Raw genomic sequence first — 26,501 nt, 5'->3', positions numbered from 1 at the left:
AGCATAGAACATCAATGTATTTATAAGTAGTTAAGTCTATGTCGGTTATAGTGACTAATGGTTTTGCATTCATAAAGGGCTTAGCCCCATGGGTGACTTGTCAGACTGTAAAGCCGAAGGCATATATTTCTTCAACTCAGGTTTTAGGGAGTTTTGGTCTCTCTATGACCAGACATATATTTAACTGTGTGTGTGTGTGTGTGTGTGTGTGTGTATAATTAATATTAAAAAAATGAAGAAAAACACAAGAAAAAAACAACAAAGCAAGGACATGGTACATGCAAAGTATTAGCAGACATTCAGGGAAGGAAACGAGACAGAGGAAAGTCTAAGAGAAAAGGGAATATATATATATATATATATATATATATATATAATGGTGTACAGTTGGGGATTCACAAAATACTTCTTTGTTTGGGCAGAAATTGGATAGAAATCAAATGAGCCCATTTTAACTGGTTAGATAAATTAATAGAAGATAAAACAATGGAAAGTATTGTGTGTGTGTGTGTGTGTGTGTGTGTGTGTGTGTGTGTGTGTGTGTGTGTGTGTGTGTGTGTGTGTGTGTGTGTGTGTGTGTGTGTGTGTGTGTGCACGCACGCACGCCTGCACCTGAATGCGTGCATGTTTGTTATGCTAAGAAGTAGTACACACTATCAGAATTTTCAACTTGAGTCAAACATAACAAACTACTTTTAATCATTGTTATAATATCTGCATAAGTGGAGTCTAGACTGGTTAGTTTGTATTAGCATCAAGTTATAATAATGAAGTAAAATCAAATAGTGATATTTGGAAATCATTTAATATGCGCATTTCAGGTTTGGGTAACATACAATTTATAAATACAGGAGTTAAATGAACTCTTGGAAAATTTTTTTGAATAGTGCAATAACTTTATGCGGTTGTATAGTATACTATGCATGATCTGGCATAGTATGTTATATTTAAGTCTGATTGATTGTCAGATTGTGCATGATATGCAATACAAGCCTGTATAGTATACAATTTCTGTACTATCCAAGCATGAAATTGGAAGTATAACTCCTGTATTCATTAAATTACATATCCTGCTGGTGGCACAAAAAAGTACCCAGTACACTCTGTAAAGTGGTTGACTTTAGGAATGGCATTCAGTGGTAGAAATCATGCCAAAGCAGATATTGGACTATAACGGTCCTCTAATCTGTTAGATCCCATTAAATCCCATGTAACTATAGGAAACATGATAAAATATGACATTATATATATATATATATATATATATATATGTAGATAGACAGATAGGTAGATATAGTGAATTGAGAGAATTTTGATATTTTTAGCATATTGAGTCATCTTGTGGCAACACCCTTGTTGGCTCAGTTAAGTAGATTTAGTATTTGGTTTGAAAACATATTCTACAACAAGCACTTGCTTAATCACGAAGTCTGTTCTGTTGTATTTGACACATTTTGAGTAGATAAAAACTGTTTCTTCAACCTAAGAAATAAGCTTACCAGTTCTAACATCCACACTCTTACTCATCGTCAAGTGGTAATTTTCCTCTTTATAAATTTCATTTAAAATAATATAAAGATTTCCTAATTAAGTAGATCTCATATTTACAGAGAAAGAAATAAGTGTACATTATTCATGTTTTCTGAAGAGCATTAACAATCTCAGAGAAATGGCTTCACCTGAGAGCTGAGACTGGGTCACAAATTCAGCTGTCTGGAAGCTAGCATCATGTTCACAACACCCATCTACTATTTTATTGCAAATTTAAATAATAATTCTTTCTGCTATTAATACAAGTTTTTAAATTTTGTGAAGAGAAAATCGAATAGATAACATCGACCCCAGTGTTCAGCTGGTACATATTTTATCAACCCTTGTAAGGATAAAAAGGTAAAATCAACCTCAATGGAATTTGAATGTAAAGAGTCAGAAGAAATGTCCCTTAGCATTTTATCTGGTGTGTTAACAATTCTGCAAGAATGATGATAATAATCCTTTCTATTAAAGGCACAAAGCCTGAAATTTGTGGGGAGGGGGATAGTAGATTACATCGACCTCAGTGCTCAATTGGTACTTAATTTATTGACCCTGAAAGGATGAAAGGTAAAGTCGACCTCAACAGAATTTGAGCTCAGATGACTAGGCATTTGGCTACCTTAAGAGAGTCATACACACATACACACACACAAACACATAAATGTGATAGGCTTCCATACAACTTCTGGCTACTAAATTCACTCACAAGACATTGAATGGAAGACACTCACCCAAGGTGGTGCACAGTGGGATTGAACCCCAAACCACATAACTGCAAAGTGAGCTGCTTAACCACACAGCCATGCCTTAAAAAGAAAAAGAAAATCTCATTAGACTGTCAGTGATTAATATAAAAGTTTTAGTTCAGCTCAATACTATAAAAAGAGAATGAATGATATTCTTTCCTCTTTTTCAGTAATTAAGTCAAGTGGATTCTTGCCTTGAAGGAATCAAAATTGGGTCACAAAATGGGCTTGCTAAGAGATTTCCCTAATCCTACAGTACATAGCATTTCAGTTATAATAAGGGGAAACTCCACCTCAATTTATTTTGTCATGGATACATTTCTATTTATAGCTTTTAAGATGAGCAAATGTTTTAAGTTTCTCAATTTCAGGATAAATGTGACTTATAAAGTTTGGATAAACACGGAATAAATTCATTAATTAGAATATTAGATTATCAACCAAAGCCAACATGTGTGTGGGCATATACATCTGATCTCTCTCTCTCGATCTCTCTCCATTACATGTGTGTGTGTGTGTGTGTGTGTGTGTGTAGATGGCTAAGTATATGTGTGTGCAGATGAAGATGAGTGCATGTACAGACAGATATATGCATGTGTAGATATGTGGTATGTCTAGAATTCTGGACATCTGAGATGCTCCTAAACATTCAACATCTGGTTGATTAAATGAATGCTATGAGACTTCCTCGAGTTGTTATTAATGGGAGGTCACTCAACAACAACGATGACAAAGTAAACTTTTCTTTTTTGTTGTTTCAACAAGACATTTTAGTGTTTTATTACTTTAAAATTTGTCTGACGATATAAGTTGAGAGGAAGAGATGTGAATTAGAGGTGGTGGTATTTTTAAGCTTTACTCAACCACAGTGGCAGGGTATGTGAGGGTATGAATGTTTAACTTTAATTTAAGAAGGAAAAAAAAAGATGCAGGCACTGCTATGTAATAAGAAGTGAGTTTCTCAACCACATGGTTCCATGTTCAGTCCTGCTATGTGCCTCTTGGTTAAGTGTCTTCAACTATAGTCCTGGGCCAACCGAAGTCTTGAGAGTGGATTCAATAAAGGATTTAGTAAGAGGAAACTGAAAGAAGCCCAACATGTGTGTGTGTGTGTGTGTGTTTTTGTCCCACCTCCATTTGAAAAGCAGTGTTGGTTGGTTACATCCCATAACTTAGTAGTTTGGCAAAAGGGGATTGATATGATGACCACCTGACTGGCCTTCGTGCTGGTGGCATGTAAAAGCACCCACTACACTCTCTGAGTGGTTGGCATTAGGAAGGGCATCCAGCTGTAGAAACTCTGCCAAATCAGGTTGGAGCCTGGTGTAGCCCTCTGGTTTCACCAGTCCTCAGTCAAATCGTCCAACCCATGCTAGCATGGAAAGTGGACGTTAAACAACGACGACGATGATGATGATGATGAGTACCAGGCTTAAAAAGAAATACTGGGGTCGTCCAGTGTCTAAAACAAGTAAAAGATACCAGAGAAATCAGATTGATAAAGTAGAATAGTAATGTGTATTAAAAGGAAATATGGTTGAGAAACAGAAAGAAGTCTAGAGTAAGTGTCATCTAGTTGAAAGGTATTCTGTGAAGTTGACAACCAGTTGCTTTACTTTCTGCCTAGTTTGTTACTGTTTAAATTAATTAGGCTGTTACTACATACATTCTCCTATGGCACCCACTTTTCTATTTATTTATTTATTTATTCATTTATTTATTTGTAAGTGGTGGTGGGAGATAGTGTCATTATAGTGTTATCCTATGAATATTATACTAGTTCTCAGTCAGATGTTTGGAATTTCTGGAATTAACTAAGGAAGGATGTCAGCAATATAGCAGCCATGCATATTAAGCAAACTACACACATACACACACACACACATGCACACACCTACTCATACACACAGGCACACACCTACTCATACACACAAGCACACACACACACATACATCTACTCACACACAGAACTACTCACACATGCAAGTTATTACCTCCAGTTCAGGTAATAGGTGAAAAGTAAACATGCACATTTATATACACATGCAAAGCTGTGTGTGTGTGTGTGTGTGTGTGTGTGTGCGTGCATTAATCACACACCCACACTTTAGATGTAGATAAACAGATACAAAAACTGCCACGCCTTATCTTATTTCTTACAATATCTGCTAAGTATTACTTCATAAATTGGTTGCAGAGGAACTGAACAATCCTGTTATTTTGGCAACTTCAGTTCCTCTTTCTCCTTTGCCTTTTACTTAATTTCTTTCTTGTATTTGACTGTATAAATTACACCTAGAATCTCTGTACGAGAAACTGTATGAGCCAGAGAAACTAAGATGAAATTCCCTAAATAGGTACTTTGCAAATTGAATGAAACTGTAAACCTTTGATATATTCTTACAACTTAAATTTATTAGACACTGATGCTGCTGTTCACCTAAAAATTTCAATAAATTTGTTGTGTTGCCTAACTTGTGTTGGATATTCAGTTATATAAAGACCCTTTATACATATATATATATCCATGGATTCAAGGAATAAAAGAAGAAAAAAAAATACCATAGAATTTTCTTTGGCTGATTTAGTCACTTGTTACTGTGGAGTTTTCCCATCTTTTTTCTGTTCAAGGAACCAACATGCCAGCAAAACTCCATAGTAAAAGGTTATTGCATTAGTCTGAATAAACTGTGTGTGTCTGTGTGAATGAATGTGTATGTGTGAGTGTTATCTATGTGTGTGTGTGTGTGTATATATATCATCCTCATCATTTAATGTCTGTTCTACATGCTTGCATGGGTGGACGGTTTGATTAGGGCTGGTAAGCTGGAAGGCTGCACTAGACTCCAGTCTGATTGGACATGGTTTTCTACAGTTGGATGCCATTTCTAACGCCAACCACTCTTGAGAGTGTAATGGGTGCTTTTATGTGCCACCAGCATGAGTGCCATTTACATGACACCAGTATCTGCCATGACTGTGATTTTGCTTGGCTTGATGAGTCTTCTTAAGCACAACGTGATGCCAAAGTTCTGTCATTGCCTCACACACACACATACGTAATCTTAGTCATAGACACAACATAGATTTGGCACAGGATATGCATTGTTGACTGATAGTATGACACTTGGCCAACTGCAATTCTCTCATATATTTTACTTGTTTCAGTCCTTCAATTGTGGCCATGCTGGGGCATTGCCTGGAATCTTTAGTTCAATGAATCGATCTCAGTACTTTTGTTAAGCCTGGCACTTATTATACCAATCTCTTTTGCCAAACTGTTATGGGAAGCGTATACACCAACACCAGTTTCAAGTGGTGGTGAGACATCACAAAGATATAGACACCCATACATGACTGACTTCTTTCAGTTTCTGTCCACTAAATCCACTCACAAGGCTTTGGTTAGCCTAGGGTTATAGTAGAAAACACTTGCACAAGATACAAGGCAGTAGGACCGAACCCAGGACCACCATGTGGAAAGTAAACTTTTTACCACACAGCCATGCTACATATATCTGTTTATATTAATATTATATATATATATATATATATATATATATATATATATATATGTAGGCATATATATGTAGGCATGACTGAGTGGTAAAAAAAAACTTGCCTTATAACCACATGGTTCTGGGTTTAATCCCACTGCATGACACCTTGGGCAAGTGTCTTCTAATATAGCCCTGAACTGACCAGAACCTTGTGAGTAGATTTGGTAGATGAAAACTGAAAGAAGCTTGTTATATATATATTTAAATGCGTGTGTGTTTGTCTCCCACCGTCACCTTGATAACTGGTGTTGGTTTGTTTATATACACATAACCTAGTCCTTCAGCAAAAGAGGCTGATAAAATAAGTACCACACCCAGAAATAAGTACAAGGGGCAAATTGTTTGACTAAATCCCTTCAAGGTAATGCCCCAACATGGCCACAGTCCAATGAGTGAAACAAGTAAAAAATTAAAGCTAAAAAAAAAATATATTTTATTGACCCTGGACTAATGAACCTCACTCAATCCCAATCGGATTTGGATTGAGTTCTTAGAGAGACACGTCATTCTATCAAATCAAAATACTCTCTAACCAAACTTTGTTTTTTGGTTTTTTGTTTATGTAAGGATATTTTGTGAAATATATATTGCTAGCATGTGTCCAGAGTTGTGATGAAAACTGGTTCTGATTCATCAAATCAGTGTACTTTAGAAATTCTTTTGTTATCTCAACTAATTGAAAAGATTATGAATCCATCTTGTAAGATGTGACCCTGAAACACTGCAAGTTTCCTATCAAGTATTGCTCTTCCCAAGAGCTGTATGCATTCGTTTGGACACTTTCTAACTCTGTTTGCCTACTACAGACTCCTATCTAATAACACACGCACACACACACATACATATACATAATATAAACACACACCTCTACACAGTTTGCTAACATCTCATATTCTTTTCATTTGTTATTAATAAAATTGTAAGGTATATTGGCCCTTTTTATCCATTTATTTTGGTTAACATTATGAATAGGGTTTTTAACAATAATTGTCCCTATCTGATCTGCTAGATCTATTTTATGTTTCTTCTTGGCCCATAAAGCCAAATAAATTTGACACCCCTAAAGTAAATGTTCCTTCATTGAGATAAATCTGTTAACAAAGTGCGTTTTTAGTCTATGGTAACAGTATTTTAACTCCTCTGTTGTAGAACTTCTATATATGTTCTCTGGTGCTCAAGGGTGAAATTTCGCATGCATTCATATTTGAAACTGCTCACTGAAAAGTCTCTGAAAATCCATATGAAAAATTGGTTTGAATCTTCTGACCAAAAACAGTAAATTAATATAAGTCGCATGCCTACAAATTTGTAAATTTAAAGAAAATTTCATTATTTTATCAGGGCTGCTATACCTGGTGGGTTCTTTTGGACTTTCTATACATCTTTGGTAATAAAATGGTTTCTCACTGCTGTTCACAACTATTGTTCTGGTACAGAGGTTCCACAACCTTTTGAGCTGCTTCACAATTTTCTGCTATAATCTTACCCCTTCCTCTTACATTTTCTTCCTACCTTCATTATAAGAAACTGTTTATAATGCTAGTTTGCATGGTACTATAAAAGATAACACAGTCAAAAACTGTAATAATTTCATTTTGTAATTTATTGATAATTCCATTTCACACCCATACAGATATATATATGTAATATGGCACATTAAGTAGTCAACCCTTCACTAGGTGTCACTAGTAGTTCTAGAGTATAGTTGTTTTTACATAGTTTTGTATATAATAGTTAAATCATGGTTATTTTGAGGTATAAAACAGCTGTTATGCAATTTCCCAAGTTTTTATTATTTTTTTCTCAAAATATTATAGATATTCTGGGGTGCAACAGCTGTTATTTGATATATTTATCAATAAATAGATGCTCATTAACCAAATTTCACTAGTGTATATTTGCATATATTGATTTAGATTATTCATGTTCACCACTGAATCACACAGATAAGTCTAGAGGCCATTTTATCAACTTTTAATTAATTTAGAGTTAATAAATTTCACAGTGTAAAGATGTACCTGACAAATATATTTTCTCACCTCCAGGAAGACAAAAGGTGCATCAGAATGTAAACTCAGAAAACAAGGTACCAAACTTGAACTCAGCATTGTTTTTAGATCAGATATCAACTAGAATACCCAACATGTTTACTGCTTTAGTCTAAAATATATATATATATAAACTCTAAAAAAAAGATAATACCTGGATGTTACTGCCCATTATATACCCTCACATTTACCCATTGTCTCCTCTTCTACTCCTTGTACTATGATATTCATAATAAAAAAGGAAACCCAAAACCTCTCATATTAACCCTTTTGTTACTATATTTCTGTTGTTTCTTTCAATTAATTTTAAATATAGCAAAGAATTTAACAAAATAACTTAGTTATCATTAAGCTAGTGCTAGGAACATAAATTTTGACTAAGGTTTGGTGGAAGATTTTAATTCAGAACTTTTGAAAACAAGACATTTGTACTACAGAGCCAGAGGCAGTTTCAGCCAGTTTGGTATCAAAAAGATTAAATATCTGCAACCCTGCCACCTCCATCACCCATATCTTGCTGCCCCCACTTTGTCTATCCTTCCAAATCAGGATGCTCGACTAAGAGGGCTTTCGTTCTGATAGCCTTTACCCACTGTCCCCAATTCTTTTTTACCATGTTCTCTTAGGTGTGTTATCTTGAGGATATTCTCTGGTTTTTCGCCATCACCTTATCTCTCATTCATGCACCAATCTCCTTACCTGTAACTAAATCTCTGACTCAACCCACTATTCTTATCACTTCCTAACTCATCCTTTCTCTCACATTAAACTACCACTTCCTACTCTCTTCCCTAATTCTATCTCTTTAGACACTTGCTTACCACCCTTACTCAGCAATAAAGCTGTGTTCCAGTAAAAACCTGTGAGTAGTTATGTAGCTCATTTACAGCAACAGACCTGTTCTGCTCTAGCCCTTTTTCTCATACATTTAGCCCTCATTTCCTAGCATAATGTTACCTACCAGGGTTCATAGTGTTTTGTGAGCTGCATGATAACTTCAGTAGTGCTGCTGCTATGAAAAAAGTAATCAGTACATACTGAAAAATAATTGGTGTGGAGAAGGGCATCCAGTCATATATACCATACCAAAGCAGGCACTGGATCATAATGCAGTTCTTGGGTTCATTGAATCCTGTCAAATCATCCAACTCATTTTAGAATTGAACATGGACTTTATGATTAAATGATATTAAACCAGCAAGCTATTTGTAGCATATATTAACAAGGTGCATTTTAAATTCTTATGAGTTCAATATGAAATTATTCCTCTGCTACAGTGCCCTGACATATAACCTTTTCAAAACCAACCCACAGACCATCACTGGTTCTATGACACAAACTTCTTATTTTGAAGTGATCCAAATCTTCCATCCAAATTCTTATTAGTTTATGTTCCAAACATCAACCAAAATTATTTTACTAAATTCTTCATCATTTTAGAAATTAGTTAAAGCAAAAGGTACCACATTTCAACAGAAATATAGTAACAAATGGGTTAAAGAGCCCTGTCAGGAACTACTGGGTACAGCAAGAAACCCAGATTTTTAGGCTCATTACATTAATAAACTTACAATATTAGGTAAAATGGAAATAATTTTTGAAAAGGTTGTGAGAGAATAAACAGTAAAGAGTGGCATTCATTGATATGTCTTTGAATGCTTTTATTGAAAAAGGGTGAAAGATACTGCTTTATTTCATCAATATATTTCATTGATATATTGTTTGTAAAGTTTTATAGTTAATCCTTATTTTGATTATTTCCTTTTTGCATAACAGTTGGATAATCCACAGGTAAGCATGTTAACTCACATATGCGCGCACACGTATATATATGTTGTAGTTATCATATCATTTCACCGAAATGACCTTTTATGATTATCTTCAGTCTATTTTTATCATTTTATTTTAAATCAAGTTTGTGATCAACAAAAAGATATGCAACTATTATTTGTATCAGGCTCTTTCTAGGTTAAAAACTGTTTTCTGGAGGATTATCTGTTAAATAGATGACTGCACTTAGCTTTTAACTAATGTATTGAAAGAAGTTTAGTATAAGCCACCGTTTAAGCATTAAAAGCTTATAAATGTATATTTAACCATGTTTTAATTGAGTGTGACAAACCTTGTTAAGTAATTTATAAAGTCAGTTTGAAAACCTGTTTCCATTCATGATTGCAGCCATTTTCTACATAATTGTTCTTGAGAAAAGCATGAACTTTATATAACTTTGTTTCTCCTCTTTTATGAATTTAATACTGTATATATATATATATATATATATCATCATCATCATCATCGTTTAACGTCCGCTTTCCATGCTAGCATGGGTTGGACGATTTGACTGAGGACTGGTGAAACCGGATGGCAACACCAGGCTCCAGTCTGATTTGGCAGAGTTTCTACAGCTGGATGCCCTTCCTAACGCCAACCACTCAGAGAGTGTAGTGGGTGCTTTTACGTGTCACCCGCACGAAAACGGCCACGCTCGAAATGGTGTCTTTTATGTGCCACCCGCACAAGCCAGTCCAGGGGCACTGGCAACGATCTCGCTCGAAAATCCTACAGGAGCCAGTCAGGCGGTACTGGCAACGGCCACGCTCAAAATGGTGCATCTCATGTGCCACCCGCACAAGAACCAGTCCAGGGGCACTGGCAACGATCTTACTTGGCTTGCCGGGTCTTCTCACGCACAGCCCATTTCCAAAGGTCTCGGTCCGTAGTCATCGCCTCGGTGAGGCCCAATGTACGAAGGTCTTGCCTCACCACCTCATATATATATATAAATGAATTTATTTGAAGAATGCACTGTTGTATAAGTTTATAAATTGAAGTCTGCTTCCAAATATTTAACTCAAAGTAAACTAGATAACAAAAGCTTAATTGATTATTTATCTTCTTTATATAAAACACCTTAATTAAAATATTGAGCAATCATCTACTTAACAAAAGAAGAACTGCATAATGACCTTCATTTCAAACAAATTCTTAAATAATTCTTGTCTTTTTCTCAATAATTAATCGAGTTTCCTGATTCTGTTTTACTGTATCTTTTTATTTTGTTCTTATAATGTGTTACAATTATATCATTTTCATGCCAGCATGGGTAGAATGGTCCTGCAAATTCATATAATTTTGCATTTATCTACATTTTCATATTATCACCCAATTAGTTTTGAAATAGTTAGTGATGTGTATTTTCAGCTGGGTTGATTGAAACAAAGTGTCATTAATAAACTGTTGGTTTCAAAACTAAGCAATGGTTTAATTCATGTGTTTGTGTCCCTGTCCCCTTAATACTGTACAATAAACACTTAAACTATGGGACTACTACAAGTAATTATTTTACACTTCCTGATGTTATTTTGTACCACCCTATGATGTAATTCTGTAATTCATAGCTCCTTTCTAATTAGTACAGTATTTTGGGGTGCTCTAAAAAGATTACATACTTCTGTCAGTCATCTGTTTTTATGCATGTAAATTTTATTTTTTCATGGCTAAAGTGTCTTGTAGGCAAGCTTGTTAATAGGCTACATGTGACGGGTCATGAATTTCAATTTTACAGCATATATTTTATTAGTAGGAAAATATTTTATTCTTAGTGGTGTGGAAATGAAGCGTACTGACCATGAGAATGAAATAACTTGAATATTGTTTTATAAGACTAATACTAGTGTTTAAATAACAATATACTATGTTTAGTAAAAACAAAAAGTGTGTTATATTTAGAAACAGTAAAGGTGTGTACTACTAGCACACTTTGAATATGAGTTCATTCTCATTTGCCCTGTCTGGCAGATATTACCCATTAGATAAGCATTCTAAGTGGATTGTCTTGGCACTACAGAAACTTTGAACTTAGAAGCTATCTGGTCTTAGACCATACATCTGCAAACTTAATTATCTTATCCCTGATAGTGTGACTCTTGGTTTGTATTTGGAGCAGTTATAAACTCTGAGAAATTTAAGCTCCATAAAAAAAAGCCCCATCAATAAAATGTTTTAGAGACAAATGTTATGAGTTATCTTTTTAGCTAAAGTTTAACATTGGATTGTGAAATGAATTAGTTATTGAGCTTTAGGGTAAGAAAATCCAGATCAGTATCTGTTCATTTGGTCTAACTTTAACCCTTTAGTACTTAAACCGGCCATATCTGGCTAAAATAATCTACCTGTTTTATGTTCAAACTAGTCAGATATGGTCATTCATAGCTACCTTATTGTGTCATTTTAAAAATAAACAATCACATAATTGAAATCTCAAAGCCATGAAATGATGCAAGATTAATTTTACATGGTGTGAATACATAAGCTTTACATTTGACAGAATAATCTGAATGCTAAAGGGTTAAAGAGAGTGGAATAATGAATAGTAAAGTCTTGATGAAATGTTTCTTTAGGCTCTTTTTGACTTGATAACTCAGAAGTTTGTTCAGATGTGTACAAAATGTAGGAGCTTTTAAGTGTACTAGTTCATCTTTTGGAAGAGATTATGTGGGTGAAACCTTGGTTGTCCGAGAGACTTGATAAATTTATTTTTATGGCACAATTCCATTTTTCTTTGATGGAGACAGTGCACAGGTAAGTGAATTAAAAGTAAGAATTTTTTTACTGGCATTCTTAATACACCCCATTTCCTAATGACACACCCATTTTTAAAAGAAAATTTGCCTGTTTCCTTTATGTATTTTGGTTTAGCATTGGATTCTTCCAGAACAAACTTGACATGTTGCATGGATTTCTATATCACATTATATTTTGCATATTTTAATCATATTACTTCAGCATGTATGCACATTTGCACAGTATGGTTTGAACCTTAATTAATAACCTTGCATTCTATGTTGTAACACCATTTAATTCATTATCTTTTTCTCCACAACATGATCTACAGCTTATGTCTATGTTTCATTAAAAAGACTATTTCCTTTTCTAATAATTTCTGTTGATATCCTACTTGAAATTCCTAAACAACAGAAATATATTAACTTACCCAATGATATGAATCCTTTAACTATCTAATTCTTTTTTAAGACATCTACCTATCACACTAAAGTGGCAAAGGGTATATGACTAAGGAAGAAAAGTTGTTGCAGGTTTCAGAAGATATTCATATATAAAATGTCTTTAATTATGAATCAGAAGGGGAAGATTTTTGAGTTTTGATCTTTCATCTGTGTGAATAAAACCTGTTCATTTTTGTTAAGTTATTCTTTCATTCTAATAAACAAACACTTCCAGCAACATAGTGTGACATAGTAAATTATATGAAGGCTTCTGACTATGCAGACTATACAATGATGGGAGATAATAGAAATTTCTGTACTGCATACAGAATTGAAATGGCATGATTATCCAACAGGAGAGCAATATTATTTATATTTCCTTATTAGGAGGTGAGCTGGTAGAATTGTTAGTGCATTAGAAAAATGCTGTTGAGCATTTTTCCAACTGATTCTCTGTTTTGAGTTAAATATTGTTGTAGTCACCGCTACTCTTCATCCTTTCAGGATGTACTTGGCCTCCATGTAATTGATGTCTCCTCCTTCCAGAATTGCTACCTTTAAACCCTGCAATAGACTGGTGGTTCATTCAGGGAGAATGTTGTGATTCTCAGTCACTTATAAACCATGGAAACTGAGTAACAGGTCTAATGGAGTTCTATGGGTCAAGAACAAAATATCTTTATAGTAATTAGTTGGCAAAGTTGAGGTACTTTCTATTTACTTTTGATTGTCATTTCTTTATTTTATTAATTCCATCATTTAATTGGACTAATTGTCTATTTGAAATAATATTTTTTGTAAAAGAAACTCACTGTCAATAAATTATTTCTTGACATCAGTATCATATTTGTGCTGGCCAGCCTCCTTTGATAAGCCTGGAGATCTGACTGAACTACATTTAGATGTTACTATCATTGAATTTCTTCTAGTGAAGTAAGATATCCACCTGATGGTGAATCTTTGGAAATGATGAGCTTATCTTAGAACACTGTAGTACAGTAGCCATTCTATGATGACAGTCATCAGAAATGAGGATCAGATCAATAACAGGTGTAACAAATGTCATTGGAAACTCTGATATGGGACCAGATATTTGTTTCTTATATTGGCACAAGGCCAGCAATTTTGAGGACAAGTAGTTAGTTGGTACCACTAACCAGTGCTTGATTGGTATATTATTTCATTGGATGAAGGGCAAAGTTGATTTAGCATGATTTGAACTCAGAATGTAAGGGCCTGCAACAAACACTGCAAAGCACTTTTTCCAAAGCTCTAACAAGTCTGCCAGTCATAAAGCAGCTTCTTATTTCTTTCTCCGGGAGCATAAGAACATGTCATTTCCGAAATGTCAGTTAACACCATACTTGTTAATTATATAAAATAGTAAGCTGTTTTGTAAAAGTAGATGAATTCAACCAGTAGGAATTAAATGTCTTTGCCATAGATATATTGCAACAGTTGTGATAGGTTATTATTTTGGTAATTTGGCATGAAAATGATTCATTCTCTTTCACTTAAAGTGGAGCCCAACATTGCTGTAATTCTTTATGTAACCATGATAAGACAGTATATTGAATGAGTATATAATGTTAATAATATTTCTTTTTTGGCAAGTGAATTGACCTGAGACTGTGTGTAGAAACTGAAGCAATTACATTATGGAGAAGTTATCTTAGCCATTTAAGAATTCATGAAATGTTATATTAATCTTTTTTTTATAAGGTGCCAACATTTTTGTTGCTCTTCTGCAATTTGATGCAGTTCCACTGCTTTGCTAAAAATCAATCACTGATGAGTTTTTATAAACCTCAGGGTTTTTATTTTAAAATGTTTGACTGTGGATTCACTGCATAGTTGCTGTCAGGTCTTTTGACATGGGCTACCATTGGTCCCTTTTAGGTTCCTCTACTTTTCTCTTTCAGCCTATCAAAAGGTCAACCATGAAATGTATTATATAGACTTACAGGTCAAAAAACAAAGTAAAAACAAATCTGAGGCTTATAAAACTCATCAGTAACAGATTTTCAAAAGAGCAGTGGAATTAGCAGTTACCAGGTGACAGAATTACAATGAAAAGTGAATATAGCAAAATTTGTGTTCTTAAATGACTTTTCTATAATGAAATTCTATTGTTTTTATTTCCTTTAAATATTTCTTTCTCTGAAGTTATTTTGACAGCATTGATTAATTTGAATTCTTTAAACTTTTCTAAACATCTAATCAGTTATTCCCAAACTTATTTGTCTCTCTGCTATTCCTCACTGCAGGTCATAAACTGTGCCATATTAAAAAAAAATTATCCACTTCCTGGCTCTACACTAACCACTTTTCTCAGTCCTTCAGCCCCAGACTGTTATCCTTCTGGAATTCTCTCTCTGCTCATGTTTTACCTGCAACCATCAACTTGTAACTATTCAAGAAGAATGTTAACTACAATAATCTTGATGGTCTTGGAAAGTCATGGCTATAGCTTCTTCCTCCTCCCTGCCCCAAAATAATTTTTAAAAAACAGCAATTTCCAGGATTCTATAGCAATTTGTAAAGTGCAACAATTTCACATTTTATTCAAGGGAAAACATCACCTCCTTGGCAACCACTGGTCTAATTGGTTCCTTTGCTTGTTGATGCTGTTTTCTTTGTCTAATTGACTGATTTCTTCATTCCCATTGTTTTTGACAGCTGCATGAGGAGTTGAAGTTACCAAAAGAAGAACGTGAGGCCTCACGTGTTCGCCGTGCAAAAGACCACTCTGAAGGTGGTAAAAAAGCTGTTGTAGAATTTACTGCATCAGGAGTGGCTGTACTGGAGAGTGAAAAGAAGGTCCGAGTTGGTATTAGGAGAACTGGTAAAATGGATATTCCTGTGCAAGTAAGGTAAGTTGTACAACTTGGCATGACATTTTCTTGTGAATAAATAAGAGACACCTGTAAGTGGGCATGTTTTGGGTTCAAATTATTGTATTAGCTATTTCTATATAATAGACATTCCATTTCATGTAAAATAGAAGTATTCAGAGAACAATTCAGACACATGACAAACAGTTAGTTTTAACATATTTAATAGGTAGTATGAAAAACAGTAGCTTGTGTTATGAGCACTCAAAAGTTAACTAGAAATAATTAAGCAGTGAGTTAAAAAAACAACGTTAATCAGTAATTGATGCTATTTTAATTTTCTTCTGCAAGTATGGAAAATGATTCGAAACCTATTTTGGCCTTATTATGAACACAACAATAAAGCATAACTGTCATCATACTTGGTGACATGATTCTTTCAACAATAATCAAAAACACACAATTGTACGTTGGTTTGTGAAGGAAAATGAAATTATCTAAAGAATAAATAATCCAGATGTCATCAGCATCATCTTTATGCTGCCTTTTCTACACTTGCATCGGTTGTATGGTTAATTTTCAGCACAAATTCTCTCCCCTTGGTATGGTCTTTTGTCATCTGTGTGTGGTTCAATATCCCGAAATATCCTTTACTCTACCTATGTCTTCTTCGGTTTTCCTCCCTTCTGCTTGTTTTCTGTAGTGTCTCTCCTTTACAGGATTCATTTACTTGCATTTCTTTTAGTGCTGCAACAAGGAATAGCAACCAGTATCTCAGCCTATGCACCTCAGCCAGGCAATGATAAGCAACTGAGACCTTTGGAAATATGCTGTGCTTGAGAAGACCCAGCAAGTGAGATCGTAGGTGTGGCTGATGCAAGTGTTGCATAACTGGCCCACTTAAAAGCACTCTTCAATCGTTGGGCGATATGCCATGCTTGTGAAGACCTGTTGCAGCATGTGAAATTGTAGTCGTGGTTGATGCCAGTGTTGCTTGACTGGCACCCATGCAGGTGGCATGCAAAAAACACCATCCGAGTGTGGCTGATGCCAGTGCTGCCTGATTTCCACCTGTGCCAGTGAAACGTAAAATGTACCATTTGAGTGTGGTTGGTGCCAGTGCCACCTGACTGGCATCCATGCTGGTGGCATGCAAAAAGCACCATTCAAGCTTGGCAGATGCCAGTGTTGCTTGACTGGCATGTAAAAAGCACCCACTACACTCTTGGAGTGGTTGGCGTTAGGAAGGGCATCCAGCTGTAGAAACCTTGCCAAATCAGATTGGAACCTGGTGCAGCCTCCTGGCCTACCAGATCTCAGTCAAACCATCCAACCCATGCCAGCATGAAAAGCAGATGTTAAACAACGATGATGATGATACACATACCAATACATTCTTCTTTTGCATCACCTTTACCTTTGTAGCAGTTGACTATTGTGCTGTTTCACCAGTCATTGGGTATGACTCCTTTCTGTATCACATGGTTAACTATACAGGTGACTAGGCTATAGCCAACACCGCCAGATATTTTGAGCATCTCTGCAGTGATTCCTGGTGGGCCGGGGGCTTTCCCTGTCTTCATATTCTTAATTGCTTTATCTACCAAGGTACTGTCAATTCGGATAGCTGGCCCCTCTGTTGGATCGACATTCAGCAGACTCTCTTTCTCCCATTCATTTTCTTTATTTAGCAACCTTTTATAGTGGCGTGTCCAAACCTCTCTCTGTGCAGCCTCGTTTGGTGCAAGTGAACCATCATCCATGCGGACACATTCTCAATATTTTTCTGTTAGCTCTATATTATGTACCCTTTCAGGTAGACAGTATAGAGTTCCTATTTGCTCCTTATCTGCGTATGGAGTGTGGTCTTTGATAAATTGACCTTTGGGCTTCTCAATTCTAAACTCCGATCCCTGTTTGGAACTTCCCTTCATCAGCATTCAGAAGTTACTATGTACAACCAGTTTTGAACTCCTATCATAGGTTCAAGCACTATAATAAGCAGTGGGGAACTGAAAACCAAGACTTGATGGTTATCTAAATTGTTGAGTTGTTAATAACTATTACTTGCTGAGAGACCCCCTGTACAATTTAATACCCCTTTAAATTCTTTCTGAAACATCTCTATTCCTGATAAAACCAGTTCTGTGTATATACCAACATGTATAGAAGTAGTACGTCTCTCCTGGTTTTTCTGTGTACTTGATTTGTTGATCATGTGTTTTTACCTCATCTGTATTCTGTATTTACTGTAGGTTAATATTAGCCTCATTGTAAACTTTCTAAGTCTAGTTTACAATATTTACTGTGGTTTACTTATGTGTTTTCCATCCAGGAAGAATCAGTCAACTCCCCAGTAGTCTCCCTTCCTCCTCTCATGTTTTACAGTTGTACTGAAATCAATCATATTTTTTGATGATTTCCCAAGCAAATGTTATTGTTTCATTAGATATATTTCATAAGTTATTTCCCATCAGACTATAGATTCTTCATCCTATTTAACAAAAGTAAACAATTAAGCACTGAACTAGATGCTTTATTCTTGTCACACATATTTCTTTTGATTGATGCATGCAGATTTATTAACTGGTGTCCATTTAATCTATTTAGAGTTGAAACAGTTCCTGGCACTGCTACACCAGGTAGTGATTATAAACCTTTGAATGAAATCATCCAATTCCAAGAAAATGAAATGTTACGCACTGTCTATGTGGAGATTATTGATGACTTTGAATGGGAACCTGATGAGTTTTTCTTTGTTCAGTTGTCACTTCTTCCTGACAACACTGAAGTCACTCTTGCTAAAAATTATATCATGCAAGTGACAATCATTAATGATGACGGTAGGTTATGTACTCTATTCATATCTTTAAATGCACACATTTTCTTTTTTGTTATATTTTGGGATGGTCATTTTTTTTTCTTGCCAAATAGACACATGCACTATATATTCATCCTTCACTTGTTTATTGTTGTTCTTATTTTATTCCCATTGGAAACTTTTTGTCCCATATCCTGTAACCTCTTCAGCAACTCTCCACCTCACATACCTCCTTCTGTTCTGTCTGGTCCATTTCGTTTTTTTATTTTCCAACGAAATGCTTTTCACCTTATTTTCTTTTACATCACAATTTCGTGTACCCTCTGACAGTCAAAATCATTTGTTCACTGTATTTCCAACACCAAGAGTGACAGAGAAATATCTATGTAACTTAGTGTAGAACAAATATGAACAGGGGACTTTGTTTGAAGAGAACTAAGTTTTCAATGTTTTCATATCCTTCATTAAAAGATATTAACAAATGATTTACATATATACATGTAAAATATGACTGGCTTTCACAGTTTCTGTGTAGCAAATTCCACTCATAACTTGAGAAAATAAGCCCCCCTCCCCCATGCACCAAGATGCTGTGCAGTAGTATCAAATTTAGAATCATATGGTTTTAATACAAACTTCTTAACCAGACAACCATGTCTGTGTCCTTAAGTATAAATATAAAGAAGGTTGAGAACGATCAGAGAAGTACTATTTTAGTTTCTCACGTTATACATTTTCACCTGCATGTGGGAAGCAAAAGAGTGAATTTGCCTAGAAATGTTGTTTCTGAGTTCTGCTCATCATCATTTGATGTCCATTTTCCATGCAGGCATGGGTTGGACGGTTTGACAGGAACTGACCAGCTGAAGGACAGTTCAGGCTTCATGTCTGTTTTGGCATGGTTTCTATGGCTGGATGCCCTTTCTAACACCAACCACTTTACAAAGTGTACTGGGTGCTTTTACACAGCATTGGCATGAGTGCTTTTTATGTGGCACCAGCACCTATGAACCTACAAGATAAGGGATGCTCAGCTGGAGAGGGTTGCAGGAGATGAACCAAAAGGCAAGGGCAACCATGCTTTTACTCAGCTTGCTCTGTCTTTTCAAGCACAGCAAACTGTCAGGTGTCCCAGCTTCCCTGTCATCTCCTGTATGAATCTCAATGTCTGTAGATCCTTTCTCACCATTTTGCCCTATGCCTTCCTGGGTCTACCCCTTCCATATATTCCCTCTACAATTAGAAATTGGCACCTCTTGATGTAACTGTCTTCATTGACTGTATTTTGCATAATCATTTTCTGGTCTTCTTTTTCTCCTAGATTCCTTTATTCATATGTTTTTATTGTATGTATTGTATTATAGTTCTATATTTAAGAGATGAGGAATTATGTACATTATTTACAATTGGCGGATATTTGTCCTCATTTTGTTTGTTATTAACACAATGTTTCGGCTGATATACCCTCCACCTTTATCAGGTGTCTTGGGGAAATTTTCAACCTGGGTCCTCATTCCTAAGGTATTTTTCAATGTTGTTATTATTATTATTATTATTATTATTATTATTATTATTATTATTATTCAGGTCACTGCCTGGAATTGAACTTGGAATCTTGGGGTTTAAGAGCACGGGCTACTAACCCCAAGATTCTGCATTCGATTCCAGGCAGTGATCTGAATAATAATAATAATAATAATAATAACAACATCGAAAAATACCTTAGGAATGAGAACCCAGGTTCAAAATTCCCCCAAGACACCTGATGAAGGCTGGAGGGTATATCAGCCAAAACGTTGTGTCAACAACAAACAAGATGATTCACCATGCATAGTGTCCATAGCCAAGAAATGTATTTCTCACTGGCCCTTGACTGCCATAAGTATCCTTTGGGCAAAAGAGAAGGTAGCTGGGAGCCTTTGTGGAAATAACTGCTGGAAATAACAAACAAAACTGCTTCAAATACTATAGAAGGACAGATAAGATATTGCCGTGTTAGATATACTGTCTGAATAATAGATGGGATTGTTGCAGCTCTGTGTTTTTAACATACAGAGTCTCTTAAAAGAAGCCTCTCTCAAACAAAATTTCACAGCAAGCAGGATTCTATGTTTGTATATAACTTATGTCATATATACATCATTATTGTAATGTAATGTTGCTTCAAGTGTGTATATTGATTTAATTTTAACCTGGCCAACTTTCACATATACCAAAGAATGTTTTGTTTACTGACTGCCATATTGGAACAAAGATTTCATCTTGGTCCAGAGTGTCTGAGTGTGGTTGTTACCGAGGAGGTTGAAACACTACTAATGACATTCTGAGTGAGCTCTGTATTATTAATACTTAAAAGCTAAGAGAAGTTTCTCTGAGACAATATATCACAACCAGCACTGTTCTACATTTGTATATACATTGTGTTATACACATTGATATTTTTATCTAAAAGCTGTTTTAAGATTAGATTTTCATCTATTGCTGTTTCATAAAATGTCAATCATGAAAAAATTTTAATAAAATTTTTGCAGTCATAAGAAAAACATTGAAAAAAAAATAAGACTCCAAAAATCTTTAGCTTCTTTTAAATCAAGAGTTAATGAAATGCTTACTTAGTTAATTATCTTCTTCCCAGTAGCACACAAATAATATAATATACAAAGGTTTATTGAATCTATTATATACATAATCTGATGAAACTCTCCATTGTTATTTGATCAAAAGCAAATTGTTCACATTTCAGAACCTGGAGTCTTGGAGTTCACCAAACCAAGTGTTCTTGTCACTGAAAGCTCTCGGAAAGTAAAAATTCCTGTAAAAAGATCAAATGGAGCTGATGGACATGTCAGTGTAAAATGGAAGACAAAGGACATGACAGCTCATGCTGGTGTTGATTATTTTGGTGGAGAAGGTGAACTTACCTTTGAAAATGGCGAAATTCTTAAGAACATTGAAGTCTTTATTTATGATACTAAGGTAAATTTACTTTTTTAATTAATACAATCTATTTAAAAGAAGCAATATAACTTTGCTTTGAACCAGTTAAAGGTTGGGGGACAAGAAGGACATCTGACACAAAAAACATCTGCCTCAACAAATTCCATTAGATTTAATCAAGCATAGAAAAATAGACTTCAAAACGATGATGAGTGTATTTTTCTAAAATCTTTCGAGCGAGATCGTTGCCAGTGCCCCTGGACTGGCTCTTGTGTGGGTGGCACATAAAATACACCATTTTGAGCGTGGCCGTTGCCACTACTGCCTGACTGGCCTTTGTGCGGGTGACACGTAAAAGCACCCACTACACTCTCTGAGTGGTTGGCGTTAGGAAGAGCATCCAGCTGTAGAAACTCTGCCAAATCAGATTGGAGGCTGGTGTTGCCATCCGGTTTCACCAGTCCTCAGTCAAATCGTCCAACCCATGCTAGCATGGAAAGCGGACGTTAAATGACGATGATGATAAAACAGTAAGGCGAAGCTGGAAACGATCGCACTCAAATGGTGCTTTTTACGTGTCAAATATTATATATCTTATTTATTAGGCGCAGGAGTGACTGTGTGGTAAGTAGCTCGCTTACCAACCACATGGTTCTGGGTTCAGTCCCACTGCGTAGCATCTTGGGCAAATGTCTTCTACTATAGCCTTGGGCTGACCAAAGCCTTGTGAGTGGATTTGGTAAACAGAAACTGAAAGAAGCCCGTCATATATATATATATATATATATATATAAGGTTAAGGAGGGTATTGAATTTAACCAAACCCAAAGATACAGGTAATACCGAGTAAGTGCTGTATACCGGCTAGTTGTGCCCCAATCGTTGTATGAACAGGATTGGGGATTATAAGTCGTGTATTAGCGTATGTATGTATAAATATATAAAATGATAAAGAGAACAATGGTAAAGTTAGAAATATATTTTATGGATAGAGTCTTACAGCTGTTTCAGGGAAGATCCAATGCATCCCTTCATCGGAGACAGAAATAGTAAAGGAATCGATTATTATATCTATAAGCGGAGAGTTATAGTATGTATATATGTGTTTGTGTGTCTGTGTTTGTCCCCCTAGCATTGCTTGACAACCGATGCTAGTGGTTCAGCAAAAAGAGACCGATAGAATAGGTCCTAGGCTTCCAAAGAATAAGTCCCGGGGTCGACTTGCTCGATTAAAGGCGGTGCTCCAGCATGGCCGCAGTCAAATGACTGAAACAAGTAAAAGAGTAAAGAGTAAAACACCCAAGCATTAAGTTCAGAATCTATAGTTTATATACCAAACCTCATCTCACATAGGCCAATAGTTTGATATATCAGATAGGCAGTTCATAGCACAGAACATACCTTTAGTGAGCTGAAGAAGACTACAGAAAAGCTACAGAGAAATCTAGGGGTCATCAGGTTATGAATATACTTTGGACAACATAGACTGATAAGGAATTTCAAACACAGATAGACAATAATTCAACTGTGATCAATAAGCTGCCTTACTTCTATTTTCAGACAGCCGAGAAAGATGAGTGTTTCCAGCTAAGCTTACTGGAAACTGGCGGAGGAGCTACACTTGGTAAAATTACCAAAACTATTGTTACCATAGTTAAGGATGAAGGTAAGCATTTTCAAGTATTTCCTCAAAGAAGTAATTCCAGTTCAGTGGTAGTCTATCTAACAAGTTTGTTTAATGATCTATTCAAATAAACACACCTTTTAATGTCCATTGTAAAGTTTAATCCATTGAGGTTGATCAGGATTTGATAAGTAGCCAGAGAAAGGTAGAGAATCTGTCTGGTTTAGCTCTAAACTAGATTCATAAATAGAATTACAAGAGATCGAACACTTAGTGTTAGAAGCATCATAAAGGAGAAGCTCCTGATAAGCAAAGTTTAAAACCTAGTTTTGATTCTCACTTGTAATAATTTTGCTCTATCAATCCCAAAGTGAGATTTGAACTCAGAATGTGAAGAGCCAAAACAAATGTCACAAGGTATTTTTTCTGACTCTTTAATGATTCTGCTAGTTTGATGCTCTAACAACAATTATTTCGTATAAACAAACACGATGCATCACATTTATAGAGATGTAAAATTAAAGGTTTTCTCAAACATTAACTATAGAATGCAAGTGAAATGGTTTCAAGAGGGGATTTGAAAATGATTTTCCTGAATATTACTCATTTCTATAAAAATAATTCTTTCTAATGTTGGCAAAAGGCCAGTAATTTTGAGGTGAAGTGGAACAAGTTAATTGCACTGATCCCAGTACTTGATTAGTATTTTATTTCATTGATCCCAAAGGAATGAAAGGTAAAGTTGAATTTGGTGGGATTTGAGCTTCGTACCATAAAGACCCAGAAGAAATATTGAGCATTTTGTCTGATATGCTAATTCTGTCAGCTTGCTGCCTTATATAATTATTTATTTCTTAATTGCCCACAGGGAGCTAAACATAGAGGGGACAAATAAGGACAGACAAAGGGATTAAGTCAATTACATCGACCCCAGTGCATAACTGGTACTTATTTAATTGACCCCAAAAGGATGAAAGGCAAAGTCGACCTCGGCAGAATTTGAACTCAGAACATAACGGCAGACGAAATACTGCTAAGCATTTTGCCCGGCATGCTAACGATTCTGCCAGCTCGCTGCTCTATATAATAATAATCATCCTTTCTGCTATAGGCACAAGGCATGAAATTTTGAGGGAGGGGGCTAGTGACTACATCAACTCCAGTTCTCAGCTGATACTTGTTTTCCAAGAAAAAAAACAGAAATTGTCTCAGAGATTTAGTACAGTACCTGCAGAAAGATACAGACTAATGATAAAGCAACAATAATGGTTTTGAAGTTCTCTTGTACAGAAGATAATTGTAGTCAATATCTAATAGTGTTTTAACAGAACTTTCAGATCAATTGTTGATTATGGTTTTCATGCTATGCCATCCTTTTTCTTTTTTCATATCTTTACAGAATTCAATAGCTTGGTCGGTCGAATTGTTAACATGACTAAACTTAATTTAGACGCCCTTCAATTAGACACTATCAGCTGGGGTAAACAGTTTGAGAATGCACTAAATGTTAATGGTGGTGACCTGGAAACTGCTACTGCAGGCGACTATATTTTACACTTTGCATCATTTGCATGGAAGGTAAGACATCTTTTCTAGTGCTTCTTTCAGCATCATCTTTGATTTACCTTATAGAGTTGAGTGACAATGATTTAGATTGATGGAGTATGACTTTATCAGATGCATCACCCCAATTCAATGGGGATAAGCTGAGTATTAGCTAGGAAGTCACTGGTGAATCTAATTTTTAACAACTTTTGATTTTCATTGCTTTCTTTCTGTCCCCACTTTTATTCTTTTTAAATGAGTTGCAGTGCATCTGTGCAACACTGTACACAATAAGCGCATTAATATTATTCAAAGGATATATTGCTAAACTACTTATTAGTCTCATAGGATTTGCAACAATATTATTTGAACTCCACTCTGACAGCTATTACATTTAATCAAAACCATTTAATTCCAAGATTTATTTATGTTTAACAACTGAATGAATTTAATAAAAGCATCTAAATATGAAACATCATGAAAATTGTTCAAACTGAAGTCCTTGAGTGACATATTTTTCCATTCGAGTCAATAAAGAATTACAGATAGTATTTATGGAATTTTGATTTACTGTCGGGTGACTTTCAGCCATCCCTGTATATGTCTGTTATATAAATGGCTTTATCTATTTACATTGGTAAGATGTACCTCCTCACTGAAGCACAGCTTATAATGGTGCCTTTATTAATAACAATGGTGATAAAGTATGACTTTTATTTGGAGGTTTGAAGACTTAATGATTTAGCTAATTGTGACTGCCTTCATTTCTCTCAATGGGTTCACATACTTCCATAGATAAAAGTTGCTGAAAAGGATTAAGAAATCCCTAAAAACATTAAAGAATTCCCATCTCTAGTAGATGGATCTTTTTGAAGTAGCAAGTATTTTGTTTAATTAAATGCATGAAAGTAAGAAATGTCCTTAAATGATCTAATTTATGATTTGTGATTTTTCAGGCTTTGTTTGCTTGTGTGCCTCCACCATCTCTTTGGGGAGGATGGCCAACTTTCTTCGTTTCACTGGCTGTTATTGGTTTAATGACTGCTATTATTGGAGATCTGGCTGGTATATTCGGCTGTTTAATCAACCTTGATACAAGTATTACAGCTATCACCCTTGTTGCACTGGGAACCAGTATGCCTGATACATTTGCTAGTCGAACTGCAGCTCTCATGGAAAAGTATGCAGATGCATCTGTTGGAAATGTGAATGGCAGTAATTCTGTTAACGTATTTCTTGGATTAGGTTTGCCTTGGCTAATAGCTGCTATCTATTGGCACACAAAGGTAAGATTACTTTTCTCTGTAAGAGTTTTATTTCAATTTCATTGTCAAACTGATTGTTATGTCTACATAGTCACAAATTAGTAAAATTCATTAAGAGACCTATTGTTTATTAATTTTACATAAACACACTCTAATCAGAAATAGTAATTAAAAACTTAGCGTGACATCTAAACTCTGTATTTCCAAGACATGATTTACATCAAATCATAATAAATACACAACTTCTAAAGGTTAGTACACATTTCCTGTTTCCAGAATATAAAATGAAAGAATGTCAACTTTCACTCCCTACTTCCATAAACTAATAACTAGAGGCTCGGGCATGGCTGTGTTAGTTAAGCTTACTTTGCAACCGCGTAGTTTTAAGTTCAGTCCCTCTCTGTGGAATCTTGGGCATGTTTCTATTAGTATAGTCTTGTGAGTGAATTTGGTAGACAACCTATGGAAGCCTATTACGTGTGTCTTAGTGCTTGTCCCCACCATAGGTTGAAAAGCGGTACTGGTTTGTTTGTTTCTGTAACTTAGCCCTTTGGCAAAAGAGACCAGTAGAATAAGTAC

At 35.4% G+C, this 26,501-nt stretch overlaps 1 protein-coding gene across 26 annotated transcripts in view; it reads left to right on the top strand.

The window, feature by feature from the left end:
* LOC106881123 (sodium/calcium exchanger 3) overlaps positions 1-26,501 on the top strand; it is a 120,490-nt gene that overhangs the window by 90,912 nt on the left and 3,077 nt on the right. For 16 of the 26 annotated variants that reach the window (XM_089350536.1, XM_089350528.1, XM_089350532.1 and 13 more), the window contains 6 exons: positions 15,576-15,769; positions 18,341-18,573; positions 21,295-21,527; positions 23,049-23,154; positions 24,512-24,690; positions 25,614-25,943. In XM_089350536.1, the coding sequence (XP_089206662.1) occupies positions 15,576-15,769; positions 18,341-18,573; positions 21,295-21,527; positions 23,049-23,154; positions 24,512-24,690; positions 25,614-25,943 (1,275 nt within the window). Of the gene's footprint in view, positions 1-9,666; positions 9,682-15,575; positions 15,770-18,340; positions 18,574-21,294; positions 21,528-23,048; positions 23,155-24,511; positions 24,691-25,613; positions 25,944-26,501 lie in introns of all 26 variants that reach the window. The other 10 variants (XM_089350526.1, XM_014931378.3, XM_089350524.1 and 7 more) reach the window with 1 other exon arrangement.

The sequence above is a fragment of the Octopus bimaculoides genome, chromosome 4 (genome assembly GCF_046866305.1).
Source record: "Octopus bimaculoides isolate indiv1 chromosome 4, ASM4686630v1, whole genome shotgun sequence".
NCBI classification, from domain to species: domain Eukaryota; kingdom Metazoa; phylum Mollusca; class Cephalopoda; order Octopoda; family Octopodidae; genus Octopus; species Octopus bimaculoides.
Note: the sequence above shows the minus strand (reverse complement) of the source record. Positions and strands in the feature narration are given on the sequence as shown.